Below are 27,474 nucleotides of genomic sequence, written 5' to 3'. Positions count from 1 at the left end.
ATAGACTGTTTTCAATAGTCAAAAGTACTGAATCTACACCAACACTTGACAACTAAATAACTTTTCAGATTTCTAGAGGAAGGGGGGAAACAGAGAATTTGAAGGGGAGAAAAACTGATTATCTGTTATACATTCACAATTGAGATGATGGAGTCCGTGAAGGAGGATGATGATTCGCAAGCAATTGCTGAATGTGCTGTGGAACATGAAATATCTTCATGAGTTTCAGTGGGATCCCGAGGTGGAGATGTTAAGAAGGGCTTGGGTGGCATTTGCAGAAGTTCTACACTGCCCTCTAGCATTTCTACAACTTTGTTCATTGAAGGACGATCATTTGGCTTCATTTGTATGCACCATAGTGCAACTACAATCAGTTTCTTCACTATATCCTTCTCTTCCTCTGTTTCAGTTCCCAAATCCAAGTCTTCAGCTTGATCCAACCGATCATATATCCAAGTTGGGAAGTAAATTTGGCTTGAATTATCGACAAGTGGGTTGACATTTTTCCTTTTTCCAGCAATTTCCATCAATAACATTCCAAAACTATAGACATCAGATTTATATGAAACCCCTCCAAATTTTCTGTAAAATAGTTCAGGAGCCATGTACCCTAATGTTCCGCGTACAGCAGTTACAGTAACAATACTATCATCGGTTGGGTAGAATTTCGCAAGCCCGAAATCTGAAACTTTTGGAGTAAAGTTCTCATCAAGAAGAATGTTGTGGGGCTTGATATCAAAATGTAAAATCTGCATATCACAACCTCGTTGTAGATATTCAATCCCACGAGCAATTCCAACGGTAATCTCATACAAATTGTTCCAGCTTAGAGTGTTGCTTTTAGAATCTTGAGCAAATATATACTTATCCAGCGATCCATTAGGCATGAAATCATATAGAAGAGCCCTCTTCGATCCCGCTGCGCAGAATCCAATTAGTTGCACAACATTAATGTGATGAATCCTTCCAATAGTCGCAACTTCATTGATGAAGTCTTGCCCATTCCCTTAGTCTTGCTCAACAACTTTACAGCAACTGGATTGCCGTTGGGAAGCGCTCCTTTGTATACAGTGCCAAAGCCTCCTTGGCCTAATTTTTCTTTGAAACGGCTAGTCATCTTTCGAATTTCCCAATATGAATACCTCATTGGCGTGTGATCCCTGTAGTTAGTTAAGAACTCTTCAATTCTGGCATCCATTGACAGATGTTTCCTGAGTAATTTGTATATCAAAAAGGGTAATAGCCACAATCTCCCAATTGATGCCCTTCCTATCATGATGAAATCTGCAGGGAACATTAAAAAGCACAAGGGACACCATATCTTCAGTCACTTTGATATAAATTGTAAGAGAACAAAATCAACAATTTTTATATGAACCCTACATGACAAGGAGAAGATGGAGAAAGAATTTCTAAAGCTCTCACCAAGTATAGGATTATATAATACATCGGTAAGGAGATATGAGAAACCTGTACGATATAAACAGTCACATCAGAAAGCATGAAATACTCATATTTGGGTTTAGTTGAAAAAAAATTCAAAACTGTGAATTCTAGTATTGCTGCTGCTACTAACATTGAGAAGACTCGAATGGTCGGAGACATTCTGGGACAGAAGGATGATCTTCCCAACCAGGGTAAAAACCAGACAGCAATGCCTGGTGAATTTCTGGGTACGTGCGGTTCAGAATTCTCTTTACTGGTCTGGGAGAACTCTGTACAACGTTGCAATTTTGGTGGAGAGCAGAGACCGGCATCCCAATAAGTGCATATGAAAAGGGATGGGAGGAGCTTCCACTGAGGCAAGGAGAGGTAGATATGTAGGCTGTGTCATTCTTGACTGGTAACGAACAACACACAAATGTGATGCCATTCGCATTCGATTCCAACGTGTAGACGCTGGGTAAGTTGCCAGAGAAGGAAGAAAAGCGAGGCAGAGAAGAGCAATTCCCTTCCTGTAAACCAGGATCAACAACTCGGATACGCTTCTTGTGGTATAAGATTTCATCCACATAGTATGTGTGATCGACTGGGAACATTGAATAGATATCATTGTTATCAAGTTGCCAGAATTGTAGATTCAAGACAGTTCGATTATCTTTACAATTGAGTTGGTATCCAGGGAATTTAGTACAGTTGTTGGGATGATTTTTCAAGTGAAAAGGGTACTGGATGTTGAGAACATCACCGCAAGAGGGAGAAGAGTTGCACACTTCTCTCTGGGTCTGGGCGGCGACATGGGCTGACTGAAAGTAGATGAAGCAGAAGAAGAAGAAAACGAGAGCAGCTAAACAAGAAGCCAAGGGTGCCCCTGTCATGTTGAACCGAATCGAGATTTGAGTGAACTCACCAAAGCGATATAAAATACAAACTACAAACTACAAAGTGGGTTCTTTCTTTTGCACTTCTGTTCTGCAGTTCTGGAGTCCTATATAACTACGAACCACAAAGGAAAAAGAAGCTATTGCCATGGACAAGTAGTTTGGTGTGTGAATCATTGGTGAGATTAGAAGAAATCAGATGCTTAGTTAAGTTCACTGAATGGTAAAGAATTTGGTTGTCAAAACCATTCTTTCCAGAAAATAGTCCTTTTGGCCTCTAAGGTCAATGTCAGGCCGCCATTACGACTTTCTTTTTAAGCTTTGGATTGCAGAATCTGAGGCCCAATAAATCGTTGTCAATCGCCATTTCATTTTACTTGTAGCATCATCGCATACGCCGAGGGTTAATTTTGAAATTTTGCCAAATTGCTAGCGACCCCTTCTTTGACATTCTATTCGGTGAAGAATCTCATGGCAGAGCTGAATGTCTAAGGTCACCATAGAAAAACAAAAAAATGTCTAATGTCACCATATCAAGATGAGCTCAAAAGTCATTCCTTGCAAAGATTGGATGAAACATTCGAAGAATTGACAACACTAGTGGGACAAGACAAAAGCCTTGAAGGTGCTTTCCCCAATTCCAAAAAGGTGTGTTGAGAGCGCAATCTCAAGATGAAGAATTGAAAGTCAAGGTCATAGCTTCAAATTTATTGTCAGATGGATTGTGATGTTCATAATTAACACCCCAATGGGAGAGACCTTGACTTTTACTTAGGACTTTCCATAGAAGCTCTAATTACAACCCCCCCCCCCTCCCTGCCCAAAATGAAAAGCACTGAAAGGAGCTTGTTCCAGTAACAAAAATCAAAACGGATACTGCTCATTTCTAACTCTTTATGGACATCTTGGTTTACTGTATTGGACTGAAATTCTCGCAGTGGAACAAGAAAATGCAAGAAATCCGAAAATATAGCATCCTATTTGCATTGTATCATGTTTTCATGGCATAGGAAGTTTGGTTATTAACACAAGAAGAAAAAAAGAGTGGCTCACCCAAAAGGCATTGAGTCGGCAGCTCCAAAAAGTCCCTGCAAAGTTTAAAGAGTTAGATAGCAGATATGTGACGTTATACCCACCATGCAATCCTTTCCATTGTAGACACTCAGAGATGTTTAACTATCTATGTACAGTTACTGTTTTCTTCACTGGAGAATGAGCAACAGTATTGTATCCCTTACTATTATATCTCAAGTTAAACTCTTGAATGATTTCAGAAAGTAAAAAAACTCAAGAAGGTATATCATCGGGGTCCAAGGCCATTGGTTCATGTCCTGCGAAGTGAGGAAATTCACGATTGCCTCGTCGTCCATCTGAACTTCCACGTCATCAATTCCCAGACTTAGAGCTTGCATGAGCCCTGCTTCAAAGCTAGAACTTCAATTGCTGCAGCTAAAACTGGCCCTCTGGTACTGCATCGTGCTGCAAGAAAGATATTAAAACTGGACAGAAGATTCCAGCCTGTTGATCCAGTTTTGCTTGATTATCTGAATGATTAAAACCCGTTTGGCCTGTTGTTCCATCCAAACTGTATGCGGGTTTCAGTCCATGTTATTGCATCGGCACTGTTATGATTGTTGACTCATTAACTCTTGGTTCTTGTCAGCACAAGATAGGGCTACACATAGTGCCAGGTCAACCTGTCTGGATCAACCCAGCCGGAGGTTTTGAGGCTCAAATTGAAGTTCGAGCTGGGATGAGCCGATCTTGGGCCGGGTCCAGCCCAAAACTACTCCATATATATCATGTGTGGAAGTTAATCAACTGAATTCTGCCGAAACTCCACCCAAGGCCTCAACTATGCAGGATAGATTGAGTTTTGCAACGGAACACATCACCAGTAATCCATGCATGAACACAACCCTTCTTTGAAGTGGTGAAATCGATGGCGATCCCTCACCACAATTTCACGTCCAAAGGCTCTTGAGATGAGCTTTGCTGCGGTATGACAATCAGCACATATGCGCAAGTTCTTCATTATCCTGATAGGAGTTGGTGGGCTAGTGCTGATAAGTCCAAAGGCAATGGCGAGTTTTTCACTATGTCTGTACAAAATGGATTCTTTCTCTTCTTCATCTATATCTAGAGCAACCTCATTGATCTCTGGTGTATACCCTTCCATCTTCAATCTTTTAGCCATCTCATCCAGCATTCTATCTATCTCATCTATTTGAGGGTGCATCCTATCCCCTGCCAGGAATTCATGAACTATACCATTGGCTTCTATCAAGCTGCAGCCAGGGTTTTTCACCACTCCATGTTGCTTCATCATCCCTCTGATCTCAATAACATCATCCCACTTTCCTTTTGAAGCATATATATTTGATAGCAGTACATGAAATCCATCATGATCAGGCTGAAGCTTAATAAGCTTCCTTCCTACTCTTTCTCCCATCTCGGTGTTACCATATTTCCGACATGCCCCAAGCAAGGCACCCCAAGTAGGCACATCTGGTGCCATTGGCATACTCTCTATGAGTTCCTCTGCTTCTTTGAGCAAACCTGCACGGCCAAGAAGATCAACCATGCATCCATAATGTTTAACATTGGGTTTTATGTTGTGTATCTGAATCATGGAATGAAAGTATTGGCGGCCCTCGTCTACTAAACCCACATGTCGACATGCTCCCAATACCCCAATGAAGGTTATTTCATTGGGTGCTACCCCAAACCTATTCATCTCCAAAAACTTATCGAGAGACTCCTCCACCAATCCATTCATAGCCAGTCCTAAAATCATAGCATTCCAAGTAGAGATACCCATTTCCTCCAATTTAGAGAAGACCTCCAGTGCGTTTTCCACACACCCACATTTCATATACATGTCTACAAGGGTTGTACCGAGTATGGTGTTGATCTTTAGACCATATTTATCTATATAAGCATGAACCCATTTGCCTTGGTCTAAAGCAGCCAAGTGGGCACAAGCTGAGATTACGCTCACCAGTGTGGTCTCATCGGGCCGGGTTTCTCCAAGCTGCATCTCATGGAACAAGGCCAAGGTCTTTGCAAACTGATTGTGTTGTGCATAACCTGAAATCATAGCACTCCATGATATAACATCCTTGTTGGGCATGGAATCAAATAATTTCTTGGCATGTTCAATTTGACCACATTTCAAGTACCCAGATATCATAGAATTCCAAGATATCTGATCCAATTCCTGGTTAGCATCAAATAGTCTCTGTGCTGCAATGATATCCCCACATTCCGAATACAAGTGAATCAGTGCATTTTGAAGATTAATATAGGTTTCAATTCCCATTCTAATTATAATTCCATGAACCAGTTCTCCTTCCTTAATAGCTGACAGGCCACCACAGGCAGAAAGAACACTGACCATCGCAACCTCATCCACCTTAATTCCCATAGCATTCATTTGTTCGAATATAATCAAAGCTTCTTTGAACATATCATTTTGCTCATAAGAGGAAATCAATGCACTCCAGGAAACAACATCCTTTTGGGGAATTTCATCAAATATCTGACGAGCCTCAGTCACAAGTCTAGCTCGACCAAACAGTGCAATCATAGAATTTGAAGCAATTGTGTTCCTTTCAGGCATCTTATCAAATAATAGCTTCGCATTTTGTACATCTCCTATCTGAACATAACCCGCCAAAAGTGAATTCCAGGATATTGAATCCAACACAAGGCTTTCATCAAACAACCGTCGTGCATCACCAAGATTCCCGCAAACCGCATACATATTGATCAATGTATTCTGGACATAAACATCAGAATCAAAACCCAGCTTTAAAACATGATTATGAATCTCTTTTCCTTCTAATTCAGAGGAACGAAGAGAACTAGCATGGGCTAGAATCGGGTATGTATAGTTATCGGACTTCAAATTCTTCTCCAACATCAATTTGTAAAGGGCGAGAGTTGACTGAGGAGAATTTCTCTGAGCATACGCTCTCATCATGGTATTCCAAATAAATCCATTAGGGAATTGGATTTGATCAAGGATACGACGGGAGTAGTCAAGATGGATGAAATCGGCATCGGTGGAGAACTTAAGGAGGCGGCTGGCAGCAAACGTATCGGCTACGAATCCAGAAACTATCATCCGAGAAAGGATTTGATTGAAATCCCTGAGATTTTGGCATTTTCGCATAAGATCGTCCAAGACTGTTACTGTTAATGGCGGTAACAGGGCAGAAATTTGACGAAGACAAGTGTCTTTAACTGCAGGTCCAAGCTTCTCATTTAGCAGTCGTTCAATCCCCATCGTTCTATGTGTTGGACCTGAATCCATTTAAAGCCAAACTTGAGCAGGATAGCATTTCTCAGTTCAGGCTTTATAACTGTACATAGAATAACCAAATAAATCGATTAAATTGAACGATGTTGCTCACACAACTGCTGCACCTCGCCTTGATTACTTCAAGTTCATGTTTTCACACCCTCAGCCCTGAACTCAAAGAGAAAATATTATTTTACCCAAAAAAAAGGAGAAAAGATTAAGAATATATAGAGCAATTTACATGTACCTCATCTCCCTCTGTAGTTTAGTCCAATTACAAATAACTTCGTTTGAACAATTACATGTGCCTCCCCTAAACTATGGTGGGTGCTTACAAATAACCCCAGTCCATTAAGGTTTTTTTTTTTTTTTTTCTATGAGAAAATAACATATATATTAACTGATTAAGGATAAACCATATACAAAGACTTATTACTTAGAAAAGCCGACTTAGCAAGGTTGCTAGCTATAGCACGATAAAAAGGGTTACCCTTAGAAGTATAGTGAGTATCAGGGTCTAGGTTGTGTATATACAAAAGATCTTTTAGTAATGATCACGGCCACGGATTAAAAGTTGGAGATGGAAGAAGATCAGCAATCTGTTGATTTGAGCACCACACTTCTTTAATCTTCAACCCCAAAATCCTTGAAAGATCAAGCCCATTTCTAATACTAATCACCTCCGGATTAATGCCATTGCAATTCTTAATATACCCTGCCACAAGCAAAATGAAGCTATCATCTAGCAAAAAAATAACCGACCATCCTGTTGGAATTACTCCTGAATTCTGGTATCCTGCATAGATTAAGATAGGATAGCTGAAGTGAGGAATAGATGAAAAAATAGTTATGTCTACCTCATCAGTACTACCTTGACTTACAACTTGGGATGCAACAGGGGGAGGGTGACTCTCCAAATTGGACAACCAAAATTCTGTTTGTTTTAGAACCCAAGTGGGATCAGGCTTTTCTAGCCCAACTATCACCTTGTTTCTAGCAAACCAAATAAAATAGCACATAAGAATAAACACATTAAAAAACCAATCTAAAGAGTTCTTATCTAGAGAACGATTAAGCAAAGTCTCTATACAGAAATTTTCCAATGATGAATGCGATATGCATTTGGTCCTTAGCCCCAATGGCCCAGCCACCCAAATGCGTTTGGTCCAATCACATGAAAGGAATAAGTACCAGTAGGATTCGGCACAATTTCCACAACGAGCACAAGCTGGATTGACTTGAATCCACTTGGAAATGACCGCCTTGATCGGGAGACCTGTATTTAATAGTCGCCAGAAAATAGATTTTGAATTTAGGGTGAATTTTTAGTTTCCAAAAAAAATTTCACCAAGTGGATCTTAAAGAAGTATTAGAGGAATCATGAGAAATCAAAGATTTAATAGCTAGTTTAATACCAAAATTGCCATTTCTGGCAATAGTGCACCACCAACTGTCCTCAGTGGAAGATAAACTGATCCTATAAATGTGAGAAGACAGATGCAAGGGAATAGAACCATCTATACAGTTTGAATTCCATCTAAAATCTACTACATAATTAGCAACCTTCGCATTCCTCATGTTCGGATCCTACAATGAGGGAAAAAGGCATCCTCGAAGAAAAGGAATCCGTCCAAAAGAAGGTTGAATTATCATTTCCAATTTTCTTAATTGAGGTCTCTTGACGGGTTGGAATAACATGGGTTATGTTGTTCCAGGTCCAAGAATCTCTCTTCCTCTTTACTATCAGGTCAAAGAACCTCTATTCCTCCTTACTAATGAAGGATTGAAAGGTAATATGGTTATGAATTTTTTGCTTCAATTAACGGTTTCAACTTAATGGACTAGTCTCTTTGGGTGCAAACCCTTAAGGCCAGTAATTTGAATCATTTGAAGAGTTTTTTATTTTATTTTTTTATATCATAAGTCGTGCATAACTCATAACAATCGCCCCCCCTAAAAAAATGAATTTATCTTTTTTTTTTTTCCTTTAGCTTTTGAAATAATAAATTCTCCAAATTTATAATATCATCTCTAACCTTCCCTATTCGACCTCTTCCTTCATCCAACCTGCTGCATGTGGCAGTGTTAGTGACACTTTTACCTAAAACTAATTTCAAACTTTGTTGAATTCTCAAAAACCTTAACCTTTTAAATGGAGACATCTAACTAGCATATGAAGTAATTTGATGCGATGTAGAATTATTTTCAAGTATTTAATTTATGTTTTAGGGAGTACAAATTGTTTCTAAAAATTACTTATAAGAAATACAAATAAATAGAAATTCAAATTACACGTTTAGATCCTTTTTCCACTTACCATATAATTGAGTGATTATCCATGTAACAATGGTAGATGATGCTTTTAATTATAAATTTGAGTCATTCATTTTTAACATTTGTTCCTACTAAGAATTGGGAGAATGCTAAGTATTATCGAGAGTTTCTTACTCAAAAAAAAAAAGAGTTAAGTATTATCGAAAGTATTGATACATATACATAGAAATATACTGAATGTGTGTCAATACAAAAGGACATATTTTATTGAATTAGATTTTGAAATCTGACACTTGGCTAATCATGGCGATGTGCTTTTTATCTCTTGCGTCCAGACATATGGGTGTAAAATGACTATTTCACCCCTATGAAAGATGGTAATGACCGTCCTATGTTTTGCAACTCACGTGCTCAAATTTGCCCCTACGCTCTCCCGTTGAGAATTCTTGCCCAAAAAGAAAAAAATCGATTCTCCCTCCCTTCTTTTCGAAATCATTGTTAAGGCCGTGTAGAGCAACGAATAATTATCACCTTCAATTCCTCTAATAGGGGGAGTGGACCCCACTTTAGGCAGTGTTTTAAGGCAGGGAATTTTTATCGTACGAGGTTCCCTGATTGGTGCGGTTCTCTAGTGCCTCTCACAAGAGGAGGGTGGATCCCACTCAGGTAGAATATTTGGTCAGGTACCCCAGGTGGGTCCCACTCCCCTCTTGTGAGAGGCACTAGGGAACCACACCGGTCAGGAACCATAGACGATAACGATTCGTAAAAGGGTGATCATTTCCAATCCCATGTGAGGAATTGAAGGGGATATGGATTCGCAGACCAACTCGTACAGGGAGGCTGCCGCGGCTCATTATTGCCACGTAAGGGTATAACAGTCAAATTTACCACTTTTAGCAACCGAAACGCCGTTGACGTCTAAAAGACCCAAACCAAGAACAAAATCAATTTTTTGACGCAAGTCCACACTCCACAGTCGCAGTCTGACAAGTGACAAGGTTGGGGCTCTTTCCCAAATATTCCCACAATAAATAGAGAGATTAGGGAAACGAAAATAAAAGTAGGGATCAGTACTAGAACTCGTAACAACAGATGCGCTCTCGATGAAGAAGCGAAATATGAAGGAGGAAGAAATTGAAGAGGATTACTGTTTCGTCTGTAAGGATGGAGGATTGCTCATCGTCTGTGACCACAAGTGAGTTTCTATGAACTTTATAATGTCATTGTTTCTCCCAAGTTTTCTGATTTTATTTTTATACCCAACTTTTGCTGAAGAATCATTTGGTTTAAAACTAAATTTCAATTTGAAGAAGCTCTGCACGTTTGCTTGTGTGTGTGTGTGTGTGTTTCCCTGTTCAAACTATTTGTTTCTATGGATTCATCTATTTTTATATTCCCACCTTTTTTCTGAAGAAGCATTACCTTTGCTTGTGGTTTAAAACTAATTTCAATTTGAAGAAGCGCTGCACATTTGCTTGTGTGTGTTTCCCTGATCATTATCTGGTTTCTATGGACTCATTTTTGTGGAAAAAAGTTGAATGTTTGAAGCTCCAGTAGTTGTTCTGTATCTTAAACGAAGAACTCTGCTTTTCGGCCAAACTTAAAGAAACTAGAATAGAAGTATTTTGGTTTGGTTTTACTTCTTTTTCCTGTGTGAATCTCTTGTGCTGGGTAGCTTCTGGTTCCTGCTTTTTTTCACAGGTAAATGACGCTCTTTCTTGCCTTTTAATCGTTAATCAGAGATTTTGTTTCATTTTAGGTATCGTACTGCCACTAAACAGGTGATGCGTGTGCATTGAGTGTTGGGGGTTGTCTAGTATTCCGTCGCTTGGTTTGTGGGTTGATTCTGAAGGGCCGTTAAGAGGCTGTAGGAACCAGCCCACTTGCACGTTAATTTACTTTTCTGGCGGGACTTCGGTGAACTAGCGGGTCCATGCAGGCTGTAGGAAATTTTTTTGAGGACTATATGGGTATTTCAGTAAAATTCCTGTATAGGTTTTCGCTATAAGTATGTAGTGAGGGTTCTTTCTCTGTAACGCAATCTAAGAGGTGTGAGGATGAGCAGCTGTAACCCTATTCTCCATTGATAGTGAAACAGATCTCATCTCACCGTGGACGTAGGCAATGTTGCCAAACCACGTAAATCCTTGTGTTTGTATCGTGTGATTGTTGTGTGCGATTTCCACTCTTTATTGTATCGTTTTAGGATTCCTTTTCAACGTGGAGAGGACTTGGTGAGGTATAATTAAAAATGTCAAAATAATTTAAGGAGAGGGATCGACACAGAGGCAGGGTATATTGGCATCTTAAGCCCTGCATCACACTCATGTCTTTGTGTTTCTGCATTTTTTTTTGTTCCTAAGAACAAAAAAAGAATAGAAATACAATTCTTACCAATGGTTCATTTTTTTTGTTCCTAGGAATGAACCAGTTGCTGAGAAACACAAAAAAGAATCTTTAATTTGGAACTTCTCTGTTCCAGAAACAAAAGGGAGAAATAAGGGGGGGGGGGGGACTACCAACACTACCATGACAACCACCTCCAATGCAACTTTAACCACCACCACCATTGGAACTTCAACCACCTCCACCGCCACCACCCCCCCCCCACCACCCCCACCGTCACCCCCACAACGACCACGACCACCACATCCATCGCCACCACAACCACCACCACAACCACCACCGCCACCACGACCACTACCCTCCACCACCACATTTGTTTTTTTTAGGGGTATTCAATGACATTTTTGTAAATTTATAGAAGTTCTAGAAATAGAAATTACCGTGCATGACAAATGCGTTTCTGTTTCTTTTTTGGCCCAACTGTGTAAATTACTATGGGTAACCAAATGCATTTTTTGTCCAGAAATTTGGTCTAGAATCAGTAATACCAAAAGTTATTTCTGGAATAGAAACATGGCCCAGAAACAAAAGTGTTATCATGCAGGGCCTACAGGCCAATGTGGGAGAGATAGAGTGCATTTCGGTGGGTGTTGGTTCGTCATATAGGGGGATCCACACGGTTATTTAGGAGAGAGAGAAGAAAGTGAGTGTCAATGATTGTGAGAGGGTGTGTACTGCAGTCTGCAGGCAGCGTGCCTGTCCTTTTCCCAATAATTTAATATATTGTCTCGGGAACTAGTCCTGTGTGCTGTACAAAATCACTGCCATGCATGGAACACAACAAGGGAAGTGCTTTTTAATGTAAATCATGCATATTAATGATGACACCATTTTCTCTGATCCATTTGTAGGGAATTGTGTGTCAATTGAAAGTGTGGCTGGCATGAGATTTCTACCCCCTGGTTATCTCTTAATATTTAATAGCTATACTTCATGTTTTGATCATTAAAGATTTTAAGATTCAAATTGTTTATGAATTTGAATATTTTCCTTAACGGTGTTCTTTTCATTCTATGTAGAAATTTGATTGTTGTTGAGTTTTGTTTTAATTTTTACCAAAGTTATTGTCACTGTTTCGTAAATACTTAAGTTGTTTAGCCTTTATTTCAACGAATTATTATGGAATTACTATGAATAAACTAGGCCCTTTTTCGTTATTTTTTGCTGTCTCACAGTTGTATAGTTTAAACAATTATTTGAATAATAAATTCTGTTTTACCTTTCATTTCTATTTATATACAAGGGTGAACAATTATATCATGAATAAACAAATACATAAACGAATAAAAGCTTAAAAAATAGTTGACAAACTGTGCTTTTATATATTCTAATACGTGATCTCTTAGCTATTTAGTAATAGGTATACCTCCAAGCCTATAGAATGACTCTAGTTTATTTTGGTTGTTTCTACTGGGAGTTAATCAACCATTGTAAACTATTTACATAAATGAGGAACGACACATAAACTGTGTCCTGGTGCTGATAAGAACACATGCTTAGCTCAAGGAATCCTTATCCCAACCAATTGGAGTTGGCTACTGAAATTCTGCTTTTATGTTTATATATATATATACTTCATAAGCAGAGCTGCCACTCAAATTCATATCCTTGTATTAGGGACAAGGAATCCTTATCCCAACCAATTGGAGTTGGCTACTGAAATTCTGCTTTTATGTTTACATATATATATATATATATATACTTCATAAGCAGAGCTGCCACTCAAATTCATATCCTTGTATTAGGGACATACAAATGTTGAAACCCTTTCTTATTTCTTTCCTTCCATGAACGCCAACTAATAGTTGTAGATGATCCATAGTTCGCACACACACACACACATGCACACAAAGGCAGGAAGAGAATCTCAATTTTAATACAGGTAGTGCTTCTAGTGTTTTGGTTAAGAATCTACTATGTTGTTGGGAGCAACCTTAGTTTGAATCATACCAGTTGCATATTTATTAACAATCTTCAATTCTACATTATATCTTACAGAAGGTTGGTGGTGAGCCTTTCTGGTTTGAACTGTCGGATTGATTTGATCATTTGGGTAAATGAGACAGACTGTTCAGGACTAGTGGTTGATGGTCTGGACAATCACACCACCTGATTGAATGATCTGTGAAGATGCAGATTAAGACTTGGGGTCCACTTTGGTCCCGTGACCCGCTCACATCCAACTCCTTTATCTGGCAGCTTGGCCCAACCCAATCTGTAATCATCACTAGACATGGACCATTGGACCCAACCTGCACATAAATGGGTGCGGTGATGGGTTGGTTATATCGGGAGTAGTTTGTTAGTTGAAGGATATTATTTTAATTTTAGCCTTGTGTAGGAGGCTTCTCATGTCATTTAGGTTAGTTTGATTCCTTTTTTTCTTTTTCTTTTTCTGTCCCTCCTTTTGTATTCTTTTTATTTCATAAACAGGAAAAACAGATAAAGAAATAAGAAAATATGGAATAAAACAAATTTTATGGGGATGGAATCAATATTTGTAAGAGGAGGCATTGAGGTCTTATATCAAATGCCAATGTTCTTCTTTGGCACTATCAATGTTTTGTTGGGCCAATTTGGGAGTTTCACTAGCTATCAAGGACATGAACTATGTGAGGACAATTGTTTGGGGTGTCACTTTGATAAAAAATATTTGGAGGCTTGCTTGTTGAAAATTTGTTTTGTTTTTATTTATGGACTATTAACTCCTACAGTCCTTTGGACAATATTGTAGTTTTGAAAAACTGGTAAGGGTTTTTGGAGTCCTGACATGGGTCTGGTTGTCTTTTATGATTTGTTCATTTCTTGTCCAAGTATTTGGTTCTAGTGTCTTCTGGTTAAGTCCTATTTTTACGTATGTATGCATGTATGTATGTATTTTGGTACTCGGTAGTAGGATGTTTTAAGAGAGGAGTATTAAGTAATTTCTATTTTTAATTAGAGTTATATTAGTTTTCATCAATTGTTACTACATATTTACCCATGAAATGAAAATGCACATTGTTGTTTCTGATAAAAAAAATGAAGACATTAGTGTTGTATTAGGACTTTATAGGCCACATTACTAATCCATCAACTTACACTCATGGGTGATGGATTCAATCTAACATCATTATAGAATTCAAAATCCTACCAACGACAGAATTGTAGAGGTGCACAACCAGCAGACTAAGGTCTGTGATATTCCCAAACCAGTACTCATTCCAAGTTATTGCCAAAGGATGAAATTAGAAACTAACATCAGATTTAGAAACAGCATTATAACTCCTCATCCACATGGCGGAGTAGCACCAGAATATTTACAGAAACATTACTCCATGAGTTAATCATCATATTAGAAAATTCATTCATTCATTCCAATGGTTGGATAATTTAGGACAGCAAGTCACTAAAATAGCAACCTAGGTACAGATTTAGAAGTCAACAATATCCCTCAATCCACAAGCAGAATACCCAAACTCCAAGTCGAAGGAAGGCTAGTACCAGCTGTTGAAAACTTAAAAAACTTACCTTGATCTACTGAACATATGTGATACTCACAATACATTGATGCGGCAGGCTAAGAAAGGCCAGAATAAGGAACCACAAGCGTTCTCCTCGAAACCAGAAACTCAGATGTAACAAAAACATGTACCACTGTGAAATACCATTAAAGCAGCCTCAAACAGTAATAAAACAAATAAAAAAAACCCAAGTAATGGCCTGCCACTGAAGTAGAAAATAGAAACAAGTAGTAAAAGTGTGATGATATGCAAGAAGAAGAAGAAGAAGAAAACAGTAGGAAAGAATAGGAGATATGACCAAGGCCTCTCACCTATGGTCTTGGTCAGTCTCTACCAACCGATAGGGTCTCTCATCCCCATCACTGTCTCTAACAGCATACCAGGCTCAAGGTAATGCAGCCTCATTGGAAGCTACGGATCGGGAGAGTCGAATTCACGTTCCCTACGCGACCGGGAGTTGATCAATCGAACAAAGAGAGAATGTGACTTGCAGAACTCCAATGGAGTCAAGCTCAAAGAGCTATCTTTTGCTAATCTTTCAAATTCTCCCCTTCCCTCTCAAATCTTGCCTTACATATAGGCTAAGATTGAATACAGATATGGAAAAGAAATTTAAATTCAAATCATCAATCACTCCATCGTAGAGATAATTGATTGATTACAGATATGGAATAAATTCAAATTCAAATCTCCCATCAATCACTCCATCATATGGATAATTGATTGGAATTTATTTAGGATTACTGATTTAGGAACTGGAATGATTTTCCTACCCAATCATTCCTTATTGAGCTGCAATCACTTATTTAGAAATCCAATCATCCCTTATTAAGCTGCAATCAAATCTCCTTAGAATGCTGATAGGATAAGAGCTGATGTGGATAATTTATCCTTGTGAAGGCTGGTCATGATTAACACGCCTCTCTTTGATCCGGGCCGACCTTCGCAGAGCCTTTGGATGACCGAGTGCAACCTCCACCTTGTCAACTTCGTGGCCCAGAGCTGCATCATTCCCTCCAGGTTGAAAAAGAGTTCGAGGACTAACTCTTGCCCCGATCAATGATATTCGTCGTCCACCGGGGTCAAATTGGAACCAAACAAATTCATTATTGTAGTCTCCAATTCAATTAGACAAAATTTGCATATCAACTTCAGATTTGACAGTGATATCAAATGAGGTGCTCACGGCTCGAATGAATGACGTGTTCAAATATAGATTTTTGGTAACGCTCATATTTTGAACAAATTGAGATAGAGATGTGAAATTGATAAATGCCAAATACGGATCATCATACGTCCTGGCAATGTCGAACCACTGAAACGAGAGGGGATCATCGGTTGTGACCTCACTGTGATGCGGGCAGAAATGTTGGGCTTTCGAAACATAATTTGGTTCAAGACTTTCGAAACCACCGTGTTCATCGATGTACTCATCGAAAATTGGGGGTTTACTGAAATCAATCTGAACAATGATTTGTTCGTCTGCATCATCATCCATTGTCGTATGAATTTCACTTGTATTGATGTCATCCACGAGAGTTGTACGACCACCTCTATGCGTGGGCGTCATCACAACTACTCGCTCTCCACCATGTTGGTTCCCGTTCCGGTGAGGCCGTCTCTTCGGGACAGGTTGTGCATCGTCGGATGAAGGTGAGTAAGGATCGGTCGTCTCCTCATTTGGATTCAGACGTCTCGATTCTTTTCTTAAAGCTTCATTCTCACGTCGTAGGGCAGCAATTTCTTGGTGCAGGCGCAAGTTTTCTTCCCTTGCATTGATATCCTCGACGGGGACTGTATGGGTCACTTGTTGGGGCGCCATTACAGTCTTCCGCTCTTGCAATCCTAGGCTCTGATACCCAAATAATGCAGCCTCATTGGAAGCTACGGATCGGGAGAGTCAAAATCACGTTCCCTACGCGACCGGGAGTTGATCAATCGAACAAAGACAGAATGTGATTTGCAGAACTCCAATGGAGTCAAGCTCAAAGAGCTATCTTTTGCTAATCTTTCAAATTCTCCCCTTCCCTCTCAAATCTTGCCTTACATATAGGCTAAGATTGAATACAGATATGGAAAAGAAATTCAAATTCAAATCATCAATCACTCCATCATAGAGATAATTGATTGATTACAGATATGGAATAAATTCAAATTCAAATCTCCCATCAATCACTCCATCATATGGATAATTGATTGGAATTTATTTAGGATTACTTATTTAGGAACTGGAATGATTTTCCTACCCAATCATTCCTTATTGAGCTGCAATCACTTATTTAGAAATCCAATCATCCCTTATTAAGCTGCAATCAAATCTCCTTAGAATGCTGATAGGATAAGAGCTGATGTGGATAATTTATCCTTGTGAAGGCTGGTCATGATTAGCACGCCTCTCTTTGATCCGGGCCGACCTTCGCAGAGCCTTTGGATGACCGAGTGCAACCTCCACCTTGTCAACTTTGTGGCCCAGAGCTGCATCACAAGGCAAGCTTTTTTTTTTAATATCCAACTCATGGGCTGTAGTGGCAGTGCCCCTTGTCATTAATAACAGCCAATAGGGTTCCCCCCTTGCATGGAGAAGGAATCCCCTACAAAGTGGTACAAAACTACAAAATAAAAATAGAAACTAGCCTCCTTTTTTTGGATGAATAAAAATTTAAATTACGAAGAAAGGAGCCGGAATGTACACGCCCGAGGGCAAAAAGCCGCAGCTAAAGGCTAGCTAGGGCCCAAAATGGAGAGGGGAAGGCCCCAGGAGACAACAATGAGCCTGTTCCTTGGGGTGTCCAAAACACTAGAGAGGGGGAGGGAACTAGCTTTAGAAGAAACATAAAAAAAATGGCAGTCCAAATCTTGTCGAAAGAGCGGGAGTTGGACGTCCATCTTCTAAGGTTGCGTTCCATCCAAATGTGAGAGATAGCTGCACAAAAGGCAAGCTTGCCGATCGAATCACAAATCGTCTTCCCTCCAAATGTTATATCAATCCAGACCCATTCTCTGTGGAGAGGAAGAGGGATGTGGCGGTTAGGCCAGCATTGCCGAAGAACACGGGTCCAAATGGAAGAAGCAAAGGGGCAAGACAAGAGAAGAACAGGTAATCTGCATCTTCCATGCCATTCTAACAGAGGCAACAACTAGGAGAGACCTGCATATGGCGGTGAATGAGGAAAGCCTGAGTGGGGAGGCAGTTCACTAGGGCGCGCCAGGCGGTGAGACTGTGGCGAGGGATGTGCCCTTTAAACCAAACTACTCTGTACCAAGGACAAGGGGTCCCTCTATGTCTAACCATATCCCAAGCGGAGTGGGAGCTGAAGCTGCCCGAGGGAGAAGGGAGCCATAATAAAGTGTCACCTCTACCTCGGTGGCCAAGGGGGATAGGGGGGAGGGAGCTCCAAAGATCAGCCAGGGGAGGGGGGGAGGGGACCAAGAACCTCTGGTGATGATGGCGGCAAGTGGGGAAGATCTGTCCAATCCAGAGGAGTAAATGTCACGGGGGCTGACAAGGGAAGAGAGAACACCAGATGGGTGCCACTTGTCTAGCCAAAGAGAGGTAGACAAACCATCGTCGATCTTGCAAGAAATGGCCTCTCTGGCGATATGCCTCACTTGGATAATCCTGCGCCACACCCAGGAGGTGTCTGAGGCTGGGCTAACCGTCCAAATAGAGTCCCTACGGAGAGGGCCAGTATACACCCAAGAAGACCAAATGCTGGTTTTGTTGGAGAGGAGCTTCTAGATAAGCTTGATCGAACTAGCAAGGTTGACATCCTTTATCCTTCGAATCCCAAGCCCTCCCTCAGATTTGGGAAGGCAAAGGGAAGACCAGCTCTTGGGGTGAAGAAATCTGCCTGAGTCCACACCTTTCCAGAGGAAAGTACACATAATAGATTCCGCTGCTTTGATGGTAGCCTTGGGAAGGCCAAAAACACCACTCCAGTAGATGTAACAAGATTGGAGAACCGACCTGATGAGTTCGAGTCGCCCCTGCATAGGAAAGGAGCTTGGCTTTCCAAAGCTGAAGCCTCTTGCGGAGGAGGTCTAAAATGGGGGAGTAGTGATGGGCTGAGAGCCTAGCAAGGATAAGGGGAAGGCCAAGGTATCGGACAGGAAGGGTGCCAAGGGTAAAACCGGTGAGAGAGGAGAGGGAGGCTTTGGTGGTATCAGGAACCCCAACAATGAAAATTTGGGACTTGAGAAGGTTGATATGGAGGCCGGAGAGGTCCTGGAAAAGGTGAAGGGAAGACATGATGGACTCAATGGAGAGGGTATCACCCTTGGAGAAGATCATAAGGTCGTCGGCGAAGGCAAGATGGGACAAGCTGGTAGGCTTACACTTGGGGATGGGGGAGATGAGGTGGAGGTCGGTTTTGGATTGTATTCTTCGAGAGAGCATCTCCAAGGATAAGCAGAAGAGGAAGGGGGACAGGGGGCAACCTTGACGAATACCAACGGAGGACGGAAAGCACCCAACGGGGCTGCCATTCAGGAGAACAGAGAAGCGGGGAGTGGAAATACAAGAATGAATCCAGTTAACAAAGATGGGATGGAAGGACATTTTGAGAAGATCTTTGGAGATAAAGTCCCAGTTGATGGAGTCGAAAGCCTTGTGAATGTCGATTTTCAGGAGGGCGGATGGGGGGGTGGGATTTGCGGTCGAAACCTAGGACAATTTCCTGGCAAAGGATGATATTATCCGCAATGCTTCGCCCAGAAATGAAGGCAGATTGATTGGGGCTAACAAGGGAGTCGATGACAAGATGGAGGCGGTTGGCAAGAACTTTAGCAATGAACTTATAGAGGAGGTTACAAAGGGAGATGGGTCTGAAATCGGTCATGGAACAGGCTCCAGGAGACTTGGGGATGAGGCAAAGAAAGGTTTGGTTGATGCTATGGATCTGATTGGGATTGAAGAAGAAGCTCTTGATGGCTTTGGTTAGGTCGTCTCCAATGATGTCCCTGCAAGCGGAGAAGAAACCCATGCTGAAACCATCAGGGCTGGGGGCTTTGCTAACCTTATGGGAGCGAACAGCGGAGACAATCTCAGAATCTGAGGGGATGGAGCTAAGGGAAGTAAGGAGGTGGGGAGGGATGAATTTGTTTAGGAGGTCCTCAGGAAAGGTAAGTTGGGTAGGAGGGATGGGGGGAGGGGGGCTGAAGATACCTTTGAAATAGGCCACGGCTTCAGATTTGATGGCCTCCACCGAGGAGAGGGTAGAGCCATTAGAGGAGGTAAGCGAGAGTATGGAGTTGGAGTTGGACCGAGCTTTAAGGGAGCGATGAAAGAAGGCGGTGTTCGAGTCACCAAGCTCAAGCCATTTGATGCGGGATTTTTGTTTAAGGAAGCTTTCTTCTTGGGAAAGCGCAGAGGACAACTCAGAAGCAGCAAGGTTCTCCTCCCCCGCGAGGGTGGAATTGAAAGGGTCGGACTGAAGCCGAGCTTGAATGGAGGAGAGGGTGTCACGACAGGAGGAGACACGAGAGGAAATGTTACCAAAGGAGGAGGAGTTTCAGGATTTGAGGGCCACTTTGACATTTTTGAGTCTCAGAGAGAAGGCGAGAAGGGGGGAGGAGAAGGAATGGACAGGAATGTCCCAAGCGGCTTGAACAACAGGGAGAAAACCAGGGTGAGAAATCCACATGTCAAAAAATTTGAAGGGCTTAGGGCCGAAGGATAGGAAGGGGAGGACAAAGAGGGAGATGGGGGAGTGATCAGAAAGGCCTGGAAGGTCGAAGGAGGGATAGGAGGAGGGAAGGGATGAGAGCCAGGGTTCATTGACGAGAACTCTGTCAAGTTTGCAGGCAACTCTGTTGGGACCAGAACGCCTATTGTGCCAAGAGAAGTCAGCACCCGACCATTTGAGGTCGTTAAGCCCAGAGTCCTCAAGACAGAAGTTGAAAGAGTCAATGGCATGGTGGTCAATAGGGGAGCCACCCAACTTTTCATGACTAAATCTGATGACATTAAAGTCGGCCCCCATGCCCCAAGGAGAGGAGCCAACGGTCGAAGAAAGGGAACGGATGTCGTCCCATAAGGGGAGCCTATCCGGGTGACGGTTAAAGGCATAGACGACGGTGAAGAAAAGGAGATGGTTATGGAGATGGTCGGAGATGCGAAGGTGAAGGAATTGGGGGGAGGAGGAGATGACCGAAAGATGGAATTTGGAGGCATCCTAAATAACCCAAATGCGGCCATTGGGAGAATGATTGTAGTTAGTAAGGAGGGACCAAGAGGGAGCAAGGGAAGTGGCGATGCGAGAAGAATTGGGCTCAAGCACCTTGGTTTCAAGAAGGCAGCAAAGGGGGGATTTGGAAGATTTGAAGCGGGAACGGATTTCAGCTTGTTTGGCCGGGGCATTGAGGCCACAGACATTCCAAATGGTCCAAGGGATCATAAGCAAGGTGGGGGTGGAGGCAGCCAACCCGTGGTGGGACTAACTCGGGAGCCCGGGGGGACACTACGGGCCCGAAGACGATACTCTCTCAAGGGGGGGAAGCTGACAAGAGGGAAAGAATGAGGAGGAGAAAGCAAGGGGACAGAGGGTTGAACCGAGTGGTTCAAAAAAGGAACAAGGCTATCTCTGGACCCGGTTTGGGTAAAGGTTTGAAAAGCAGCTCGGGTCGGTTTGAGAGGGGTTTTCAAGAGAAAGGGGTAGAACATGGGGTTTGATAAGGTTGGGGGTAGGTGGACACGTGGAAAGGGGGTTTACATTGGGGGAATGGTTGACTAGGGGAGACTTCGTTAAAAGCGAGGGTAGGGTGGGACGAAAGCTTAAAATGTCACGACAAGGGTTATTAGCAGTGGGGGGGATGTGCCTAAGGTGAGCAAAAGTGGTAGTGGTGGGCTTCGAGGGCGAAGGGGAAGCTGCAGGTAGCTCTGAAGGGGTAGGGATGCAGCAGGCATAACTGCAGGAAGAGGCTGGTCTCAGATGAGGCCCCTACCAGAAACTAGCCTTATAAGACCTAACTTCTAGATACATCTCAAAATAAAAACCGCTTAAAATAGAAACTACTAAGGCTTGTAGGATCCAGCGGCATAGTTGGGAAACCAGGTTTCGTCTCGGCTGAGTCATCTGAGTTGAGTCAAAAAATTCCAAAACCTGGTCAAGAGTCATGCAGACTCGGTCAATGTAAAAAATGACCAGACTCGGTTTGAATCAGTCCTAGTCATATGAGTCTCGGTGTTTTGCCTCGAGTCACAGATAACTCGCCGAGTTCGGTCATTATTTTTTACATGGGTCATGATTCTGAACTTAGCCTCCATTCTTCACTTCTGTTTTGGACCAACTCTCCAACCGGCAACAATGAGGTGGAACGATAGGTTTAATGGTATGATAAGATTCTCCATGGGCCTCCATCTCTCTCTCAAACATACATCCCCAATGTCAATGTTCGCATAGGCACAAGGGTGCGGTCCAACAATGAGAGTGTGAAGAATGGGAAGAACAGATATCACAGGTGGAGTCAATCATGTACGAGACGTCGTAGATCAAACCTATGGTGCCACGCAGTACACGATGGCAAGGAAGGAAGCAGGCGTTGCTGCTACAGATTGGCTACCAGCCATTCATGACGAGGATTGTCCAGCATAACTTGAAGCGACCAAAGTAAGGAGAAAAGAGAAGGAAAGGTGAGGGGAGTTTAAAAACAGAAGCTTAAGTCGAGTTTTTCATCTGGGAGAGAGAAGTGCAGATTTTAATCAATGGATCTTAAGGTGCTGGATCCTTTCAACCATTTGAGAATATTTGAGGAAGGGGAAAGTAAAAAGTCACTTTTTTACATAGTACACATGAGCAGAGGACAGGCTGTATTGTGCTGGTGTTTGGGTTTCTTTTGATTTTTAATCTTCCCAATGTGTTTGCCGTGAATGAATATCTTTCTTTACTTTATTCTTACTTATTATGATATTAATACGTTTTATACCTTTATCCAAGATCTTTGTGTTTTAATTCATAATTTTAATAGTTAAAAAATAAAAATGCATGACTCGCCTTGACCAGGTTTGACTCGTTCGAGTCACCAGGTTTTGAATAAGGCGAGTCAAGTCAAAAAACCTGGTTTTCCAACTATGGATTCCAGCCTTCTAAAACAAACATGGACACTAAATATAGTAACTATGTAAACTAAACAAGTTGTAACATATCAGCAACAACGTACTTCTAAACTGGTAGTGTTTAAAATAGAAACAAATGAAATAAAATCTTCTAATAACCCCCCCCCCATGCAAGGCATGAATTGATGTAGTAATGGGCCCAACCTGGCCCATAATATTGGACCAAAAGATGGGCCTAAAGGTCTGGCTGGCCGGCTGATTGGGCTGGGCTCGATAGGCTGTCTGGCTGGACCTATCTTCTCTTCCTCCTTAGCCGATATAGGTCCATAACTTGGCCTTCTAATGTCAGACTCTTAACTCTCAGGTAGCTTGTAGAGATGGTTTCTCCCAGTCACAGGCTGCAGATTTCAATCTTTACAAGTTGAATCCCATCAGTCACCATCCAACCCAACTGGCCACCTTGTTTTACCCAATTGATCATTCCCCTGAAATCCCAAACCCTAATTCCATTTAGTACCCTAGTTTCTAAATTTGAAACATTTTCCAAACACTAGTTTCTGACCTGCTGTCATTTTCAATATTTGAACACTTGTTTTTGGTGCAACGGTAAAGGTTGCTCCATTGTGACCAAGTGGTCACGGGTTCGAGTATGGAAACAGCCTCTCTGCAAAAGCAGGGGTAAGGTTGCGTACATTATGACCCTCCCCAGACTCCGCAGTGGCGGGAGCCTCATGCACTGGGTACGCCCTTTAAACACTTCTTTTTCTACTCCTTAAATGATTAAGGGCTGTCTAACCCTCCTCTCCTTAAATTAATGTCATTCGACCCATTGCTCTAACCCTCCTCTCCTTACCCACCATCGTTTGGGCCTTAGCTCCAATATTGGATCGACCCACTCTGTGCCCCAGCCTAATGCCCCCCCGCCCCTTTGAGTTTTCCGCCACCGTAACCCCAGCTCCCCCCTTTCCCTAAGATTCACCCCTACATAGCCTACTCCCTTCCCTGCCCGGAGAAGATTATGCCTCTGAGTAAGGAAATCAGAGGTCATGCATTCTGTCGTGTGACTATGTATCCTGGATAGATTGTTCTGGTCGAGCTGGCTTTGGGTGCCTTCTGCAGTTTAGTGCGTTGTTTTTGGCTCTTGACTTCCTTTTTGCTAGTCCTTGCTTTTTTGGCAGGGCTTTGTATTTGGTCCGTGCTTGATTGTTTCTTCTCCCCCCTCCTTTTCTTTCCCTTGGTAATGAATTTATTATTCATAAAAAAAAAGGGCTGCCTTGGGTCCTTCACAGTTTTCTTGCACTTATTTTTCATGTTGCCCTTCATATTTAAACCCTACTGTTACTTAACCGTGTCAGTTTCCCAAGAGTCCTACATCAAGGGTACTTTGACCTTCTATGTGGTGCTTGAGATACTAGCTATAGAATTTAATGCATATGATCCAATGACATGCAAGTAAACCCTCTACATTCTAGTTTACTCGAGGCTTTTCAGAGAGTGTAGTAGTGGTTGGATTAAGTGTAGTCATTCTAATTAGTGCATGGAGCCTGCTTCAAGTGCCTTGTGGTCAACTTCTACATATATCTGAAGATATTATTTAGTGATACCTGTTTGAAATAGTGAACTCTTTCTCGGTTTATCAATATGGGCTTTTGTACTTACATTTAATAATTCCTTGTCACATTGTTGTACTCAGGCAATGTTGTAAAGCTTATCATCCTGAATGCGTGGGAAAGGATGCAACATTCTTGGAGACTGAAGAACTCTGGACATGCAGTGAGTACTCTTTGTGCCATTTGTTTCTTTGCATGATGCAGTTGTGAGTTGTGACTTATTCTTAGTATATGTCTTCCTTTGAGGCAGACCATATCATGCATATTGTGTGTGTCGTCAACAAGTGCAGTATGGTAGTCTCAAGGTCTCCACCAAGGAGACTTTGGGGTCTCTGATTTTGCGGTGTAAGTATCTGTGTGTTCTGATCTGCAGAGAGCAATGCAGAAACATTTTGATGCCAAAACTCTGACAGAGCTATGCATTTTGACAGTGCTCAAGGTTTCACAAGACAAAAACTAAAAGAAGGATGAGCTAGAGGGAAAGTAAGTGAGGAAGAAAAAGAAACAGAAAACTAAGAAATCAGGTGCCCTCTCTGGAAAGGACACCCTAAAACTTGCAATAACCATCCATCCCCCCCACCCTTACACCAAGTCAGAAACCGCACCATTCCCATTCCCCTCGAAGGCCCCTCCTCTTGTTAATTATTTATCTGATATTTTTATTCTTGCTGTCCCTCTTATCTCACACTTTTGAACATTCAAAAATTACTTTGAAGTTCAAAGTAAAAAGGTCAGTACATTGGATGATTGCAATCATGTGATCAAGTCAATTTGGGCCTAGGATCTGTTCTATACTTCTATCTAGGTGGTAACTATTGAATAATGAAGTTATATTAGGAGTTACAACGCTATGCCTGGTAAGTTTTACACTGCACCTCATGCTACATGGTGGTACATAGGTGGTTCCATGTAGCAGAGGACCCAGTACTCATCTCAAATTCTCAATGCTAAAATTTCAGCCCAATATGAGTAAAGAAAGGGGCCCAAAGTTTCAAAGAATTACAAAATAGCCTCCAGATGGTAATGAATATAACAATGCAAGATGGCATCTCCCATTTTGAGCTACTTGAATAAAAACGAAAAATAGGCAGTATATGTGAGGCGATTTGAGCCTAGGATGCCTTTTAGTTGGTACCTGTTAAGAAACTAAAAAATAAAAATAAAAATTTGGAGTGAAGGTCTGCTCTAAGTTGTCATAGCCTTGCCTCGTTCACAAGGCGACCTAGGATGCCCTAGGAAATTTAAGTGTCAAGTTGATGAGAACTTCACTCAAGGATTTAAGACTTATCAAAGGAGACACAGACACACGCAGCCACATGTCACTTCATTATGGCTAGATGACCAGTATTATGTGTAGTTCTTTTGTTATTTACTTTTATTTGTGGCCAAACTATCTTATTTTGTTGTTGTGTTGTTATCATGTTGTAGTTATATGGGTGGTTATTTAAGGAAATAACTGTTTTAGAGGTTTAATATGTAGTTATATGGGTAGTTATCTTAAAAAATAACTGTTTTTTTTTTTTTTTCTTCCCGGTTGTGTAATGTTATGAGGCCCTTTGTACTCATTATTGGAAGACAATGAGTAAATGAAAGTATTTGGAACTTGTGAAATTAATCTCTTTTTCTGCAGCATGAGTGACTCTATGCAATTCTTGGAGTGAATCCAAGATGGTGTGAAGCCAAGATACAAATCTATTCTCTTCTTTCTTCTATCTACTCCTCATCTCTTTCATAGTCTACATCTACAACAAACCATCCCTGTTCGATCCCCAAAATCCATTGTTGTTTGATGCATCATATTTCTCCCAAGTCCCAACCTCTATTTTCATTTCTTAAGTGCCTTCCATTTGTTCTTTCAACTACAGCAGCCCATAAACCCCAATAAATCGTACATGTTTGGCTGGAATAGGACTGATTATGATGAAACATGTGGTAACCCAAATTCCCTTGACCCTCCTTTGCCAAATCTCAAAGGAAACCCAATTTCCCCTTCTTGCTGAAACTTGATTATTGCTAAATTTCTTACCAGTTCTTGTATTAGCCCCAAATTTTCCAATTTTTGTTTCAACTTTAGCCTCCAAATACCTTGGATATTCTTCTACCAACAACAAGGAGGTCTTGAGGATTGGCGTTAGGTGGTGATTCAATACTTATTCACAGCATTCTAACCTGGGACAGCAAAGGAAGGTACTGATCTATCATGTTTCTTCTATTAAATTCTCCTTTGCATACTTAGCACCAAATTCTGCACAAATGATTTGTTTGTTTCTTTATTTATGTCTGTACTTGTTAAGAATTTCTGCATGTATGCTGAGATATATGAGTTGGATACCTTCCCAGTCTTCCTACCTTTCAGTTAGGATAATTTTCTAGGTTTCCCAAACCTGCCTTACACCAAGTTTGGTATCAGAGCATGGTTACAGCCCTTTATGTCCTCTTAAAATCTTTTCCATTTTTGTATGTCAACCTGTAGTGGAGCCCAGTACCAACCACACTAGTTTAGATATTCTGGCTGAACAGTGGCTAGAATTAATGCCAGGTTGGATGAGTTCCATACGCATTTGAGAGCTCTTGAGGCTGTCAGGCATCCCAGGGGCATATGTTTAAGGACACTGGAGCTAGGGAAAATGACACGTAACATGATGATATTGAAAGACTGGATGGAACTCAAAGGAGTGAAGCTTCAAATGATCCACTACATCAATTTGCACGTAGAGGGCCCTGCAGTTTTCATAGGTTTCCCCACCCTCCAAGAGGTCCACGTCATTATTATGATGAGGATGAAGAAGAATGGGAAATGCTTGATACTTGAGAGAATGCCTAACATGCAATAGCAAGATAAGGCTAGTGACATAACAAATAAAATGAAGATTGATGCTCCCTCATACGATGGAAGACTTGATCCAAAAGTCTTGTTGGATTGGCTATCAGACATTGACCACTACTTTCAGTGGAATGACATGATTGATGCTCAACACGTAAGGTTCGCCAAAATGAA

The 27,474-nt window shown here is 41.4% G+C and overlaps 2 protein-coding genes and 1 pseudogene across 3 annotated transcripts in view; 1 reads left to right on the top strand and 2 right to left on the bottom strand.

Moving 5' to 3' along the window:
• Positions 1-123: 123 nt before the first annotated feature.
• On the bottom strand, positions 124-1,300 carry LOC122668144 (annotated as a pseudogene).
• A 2,872-nt stretch (positions 1,301-4,172) lies between these two features.
• On the bottom strand, positions 4,173-6,677 carry LOC122668141 (pentatricopeptide repeat-containing protein At5g66520-like). Its single transcript, XM_043864726.1, has one exon. The coding sequence runs from the start codon at positions 6,637-6,639 to the stop codon at positions 4,213-4,215; it is 2,427 nt and encodes an 808-aa protein (XP_043720661.1). The 5' UTR covers positions 6,640-6,677; the 3' UTR covers positions 4,173-4,212.
• A 3,266-nt stretch (positions 6,678-9,943) lies between these two features.
• LOC122668139 overlaps positions 9,944-27,474 on the top strand; it is a 62,087-nt gene continuing 44,556 nt past the window's right edge. For both annotated transcript variants that reach the window (XM_043864721.1, XM_043864720.1), the window contains exons 1-2: positions 9,944-10,099; positions 24,560-24,639. In XM_043864721.1, the coding sequence (XP_043720656.1) occupies positions 10,008-10,099; positions 24,560-24,639 (172 nt within the window). In that variant the 5' untranslated portion in view covers positions 9,944-10,007. The remainder of the gene's footprint in view (positions 10,100-24,559; positions 24,640-27,474) is intronic.

Source organism: Telopea speciosissima, chromosome 7 (assembly GCF_018873765.1).
Source record: "Telopea speciosissima isolate NSW1024214 ecotype Mountain lineage chromosome 7, Tspe_v1, whole genome shotgun sequence".
Classification (NCBI taxonomy): Eukaryota; Viridiplantae; Streptophyta; class Magnoliopsida; order Proteales; family Proteaceae; genus Telopea; species Telopea speciosissima.
The sequence above is the reverse complement of the archived record's forward strand: the minus strand, read 5'-3'. Positions and strand labels throughout refer to the sequence as shown.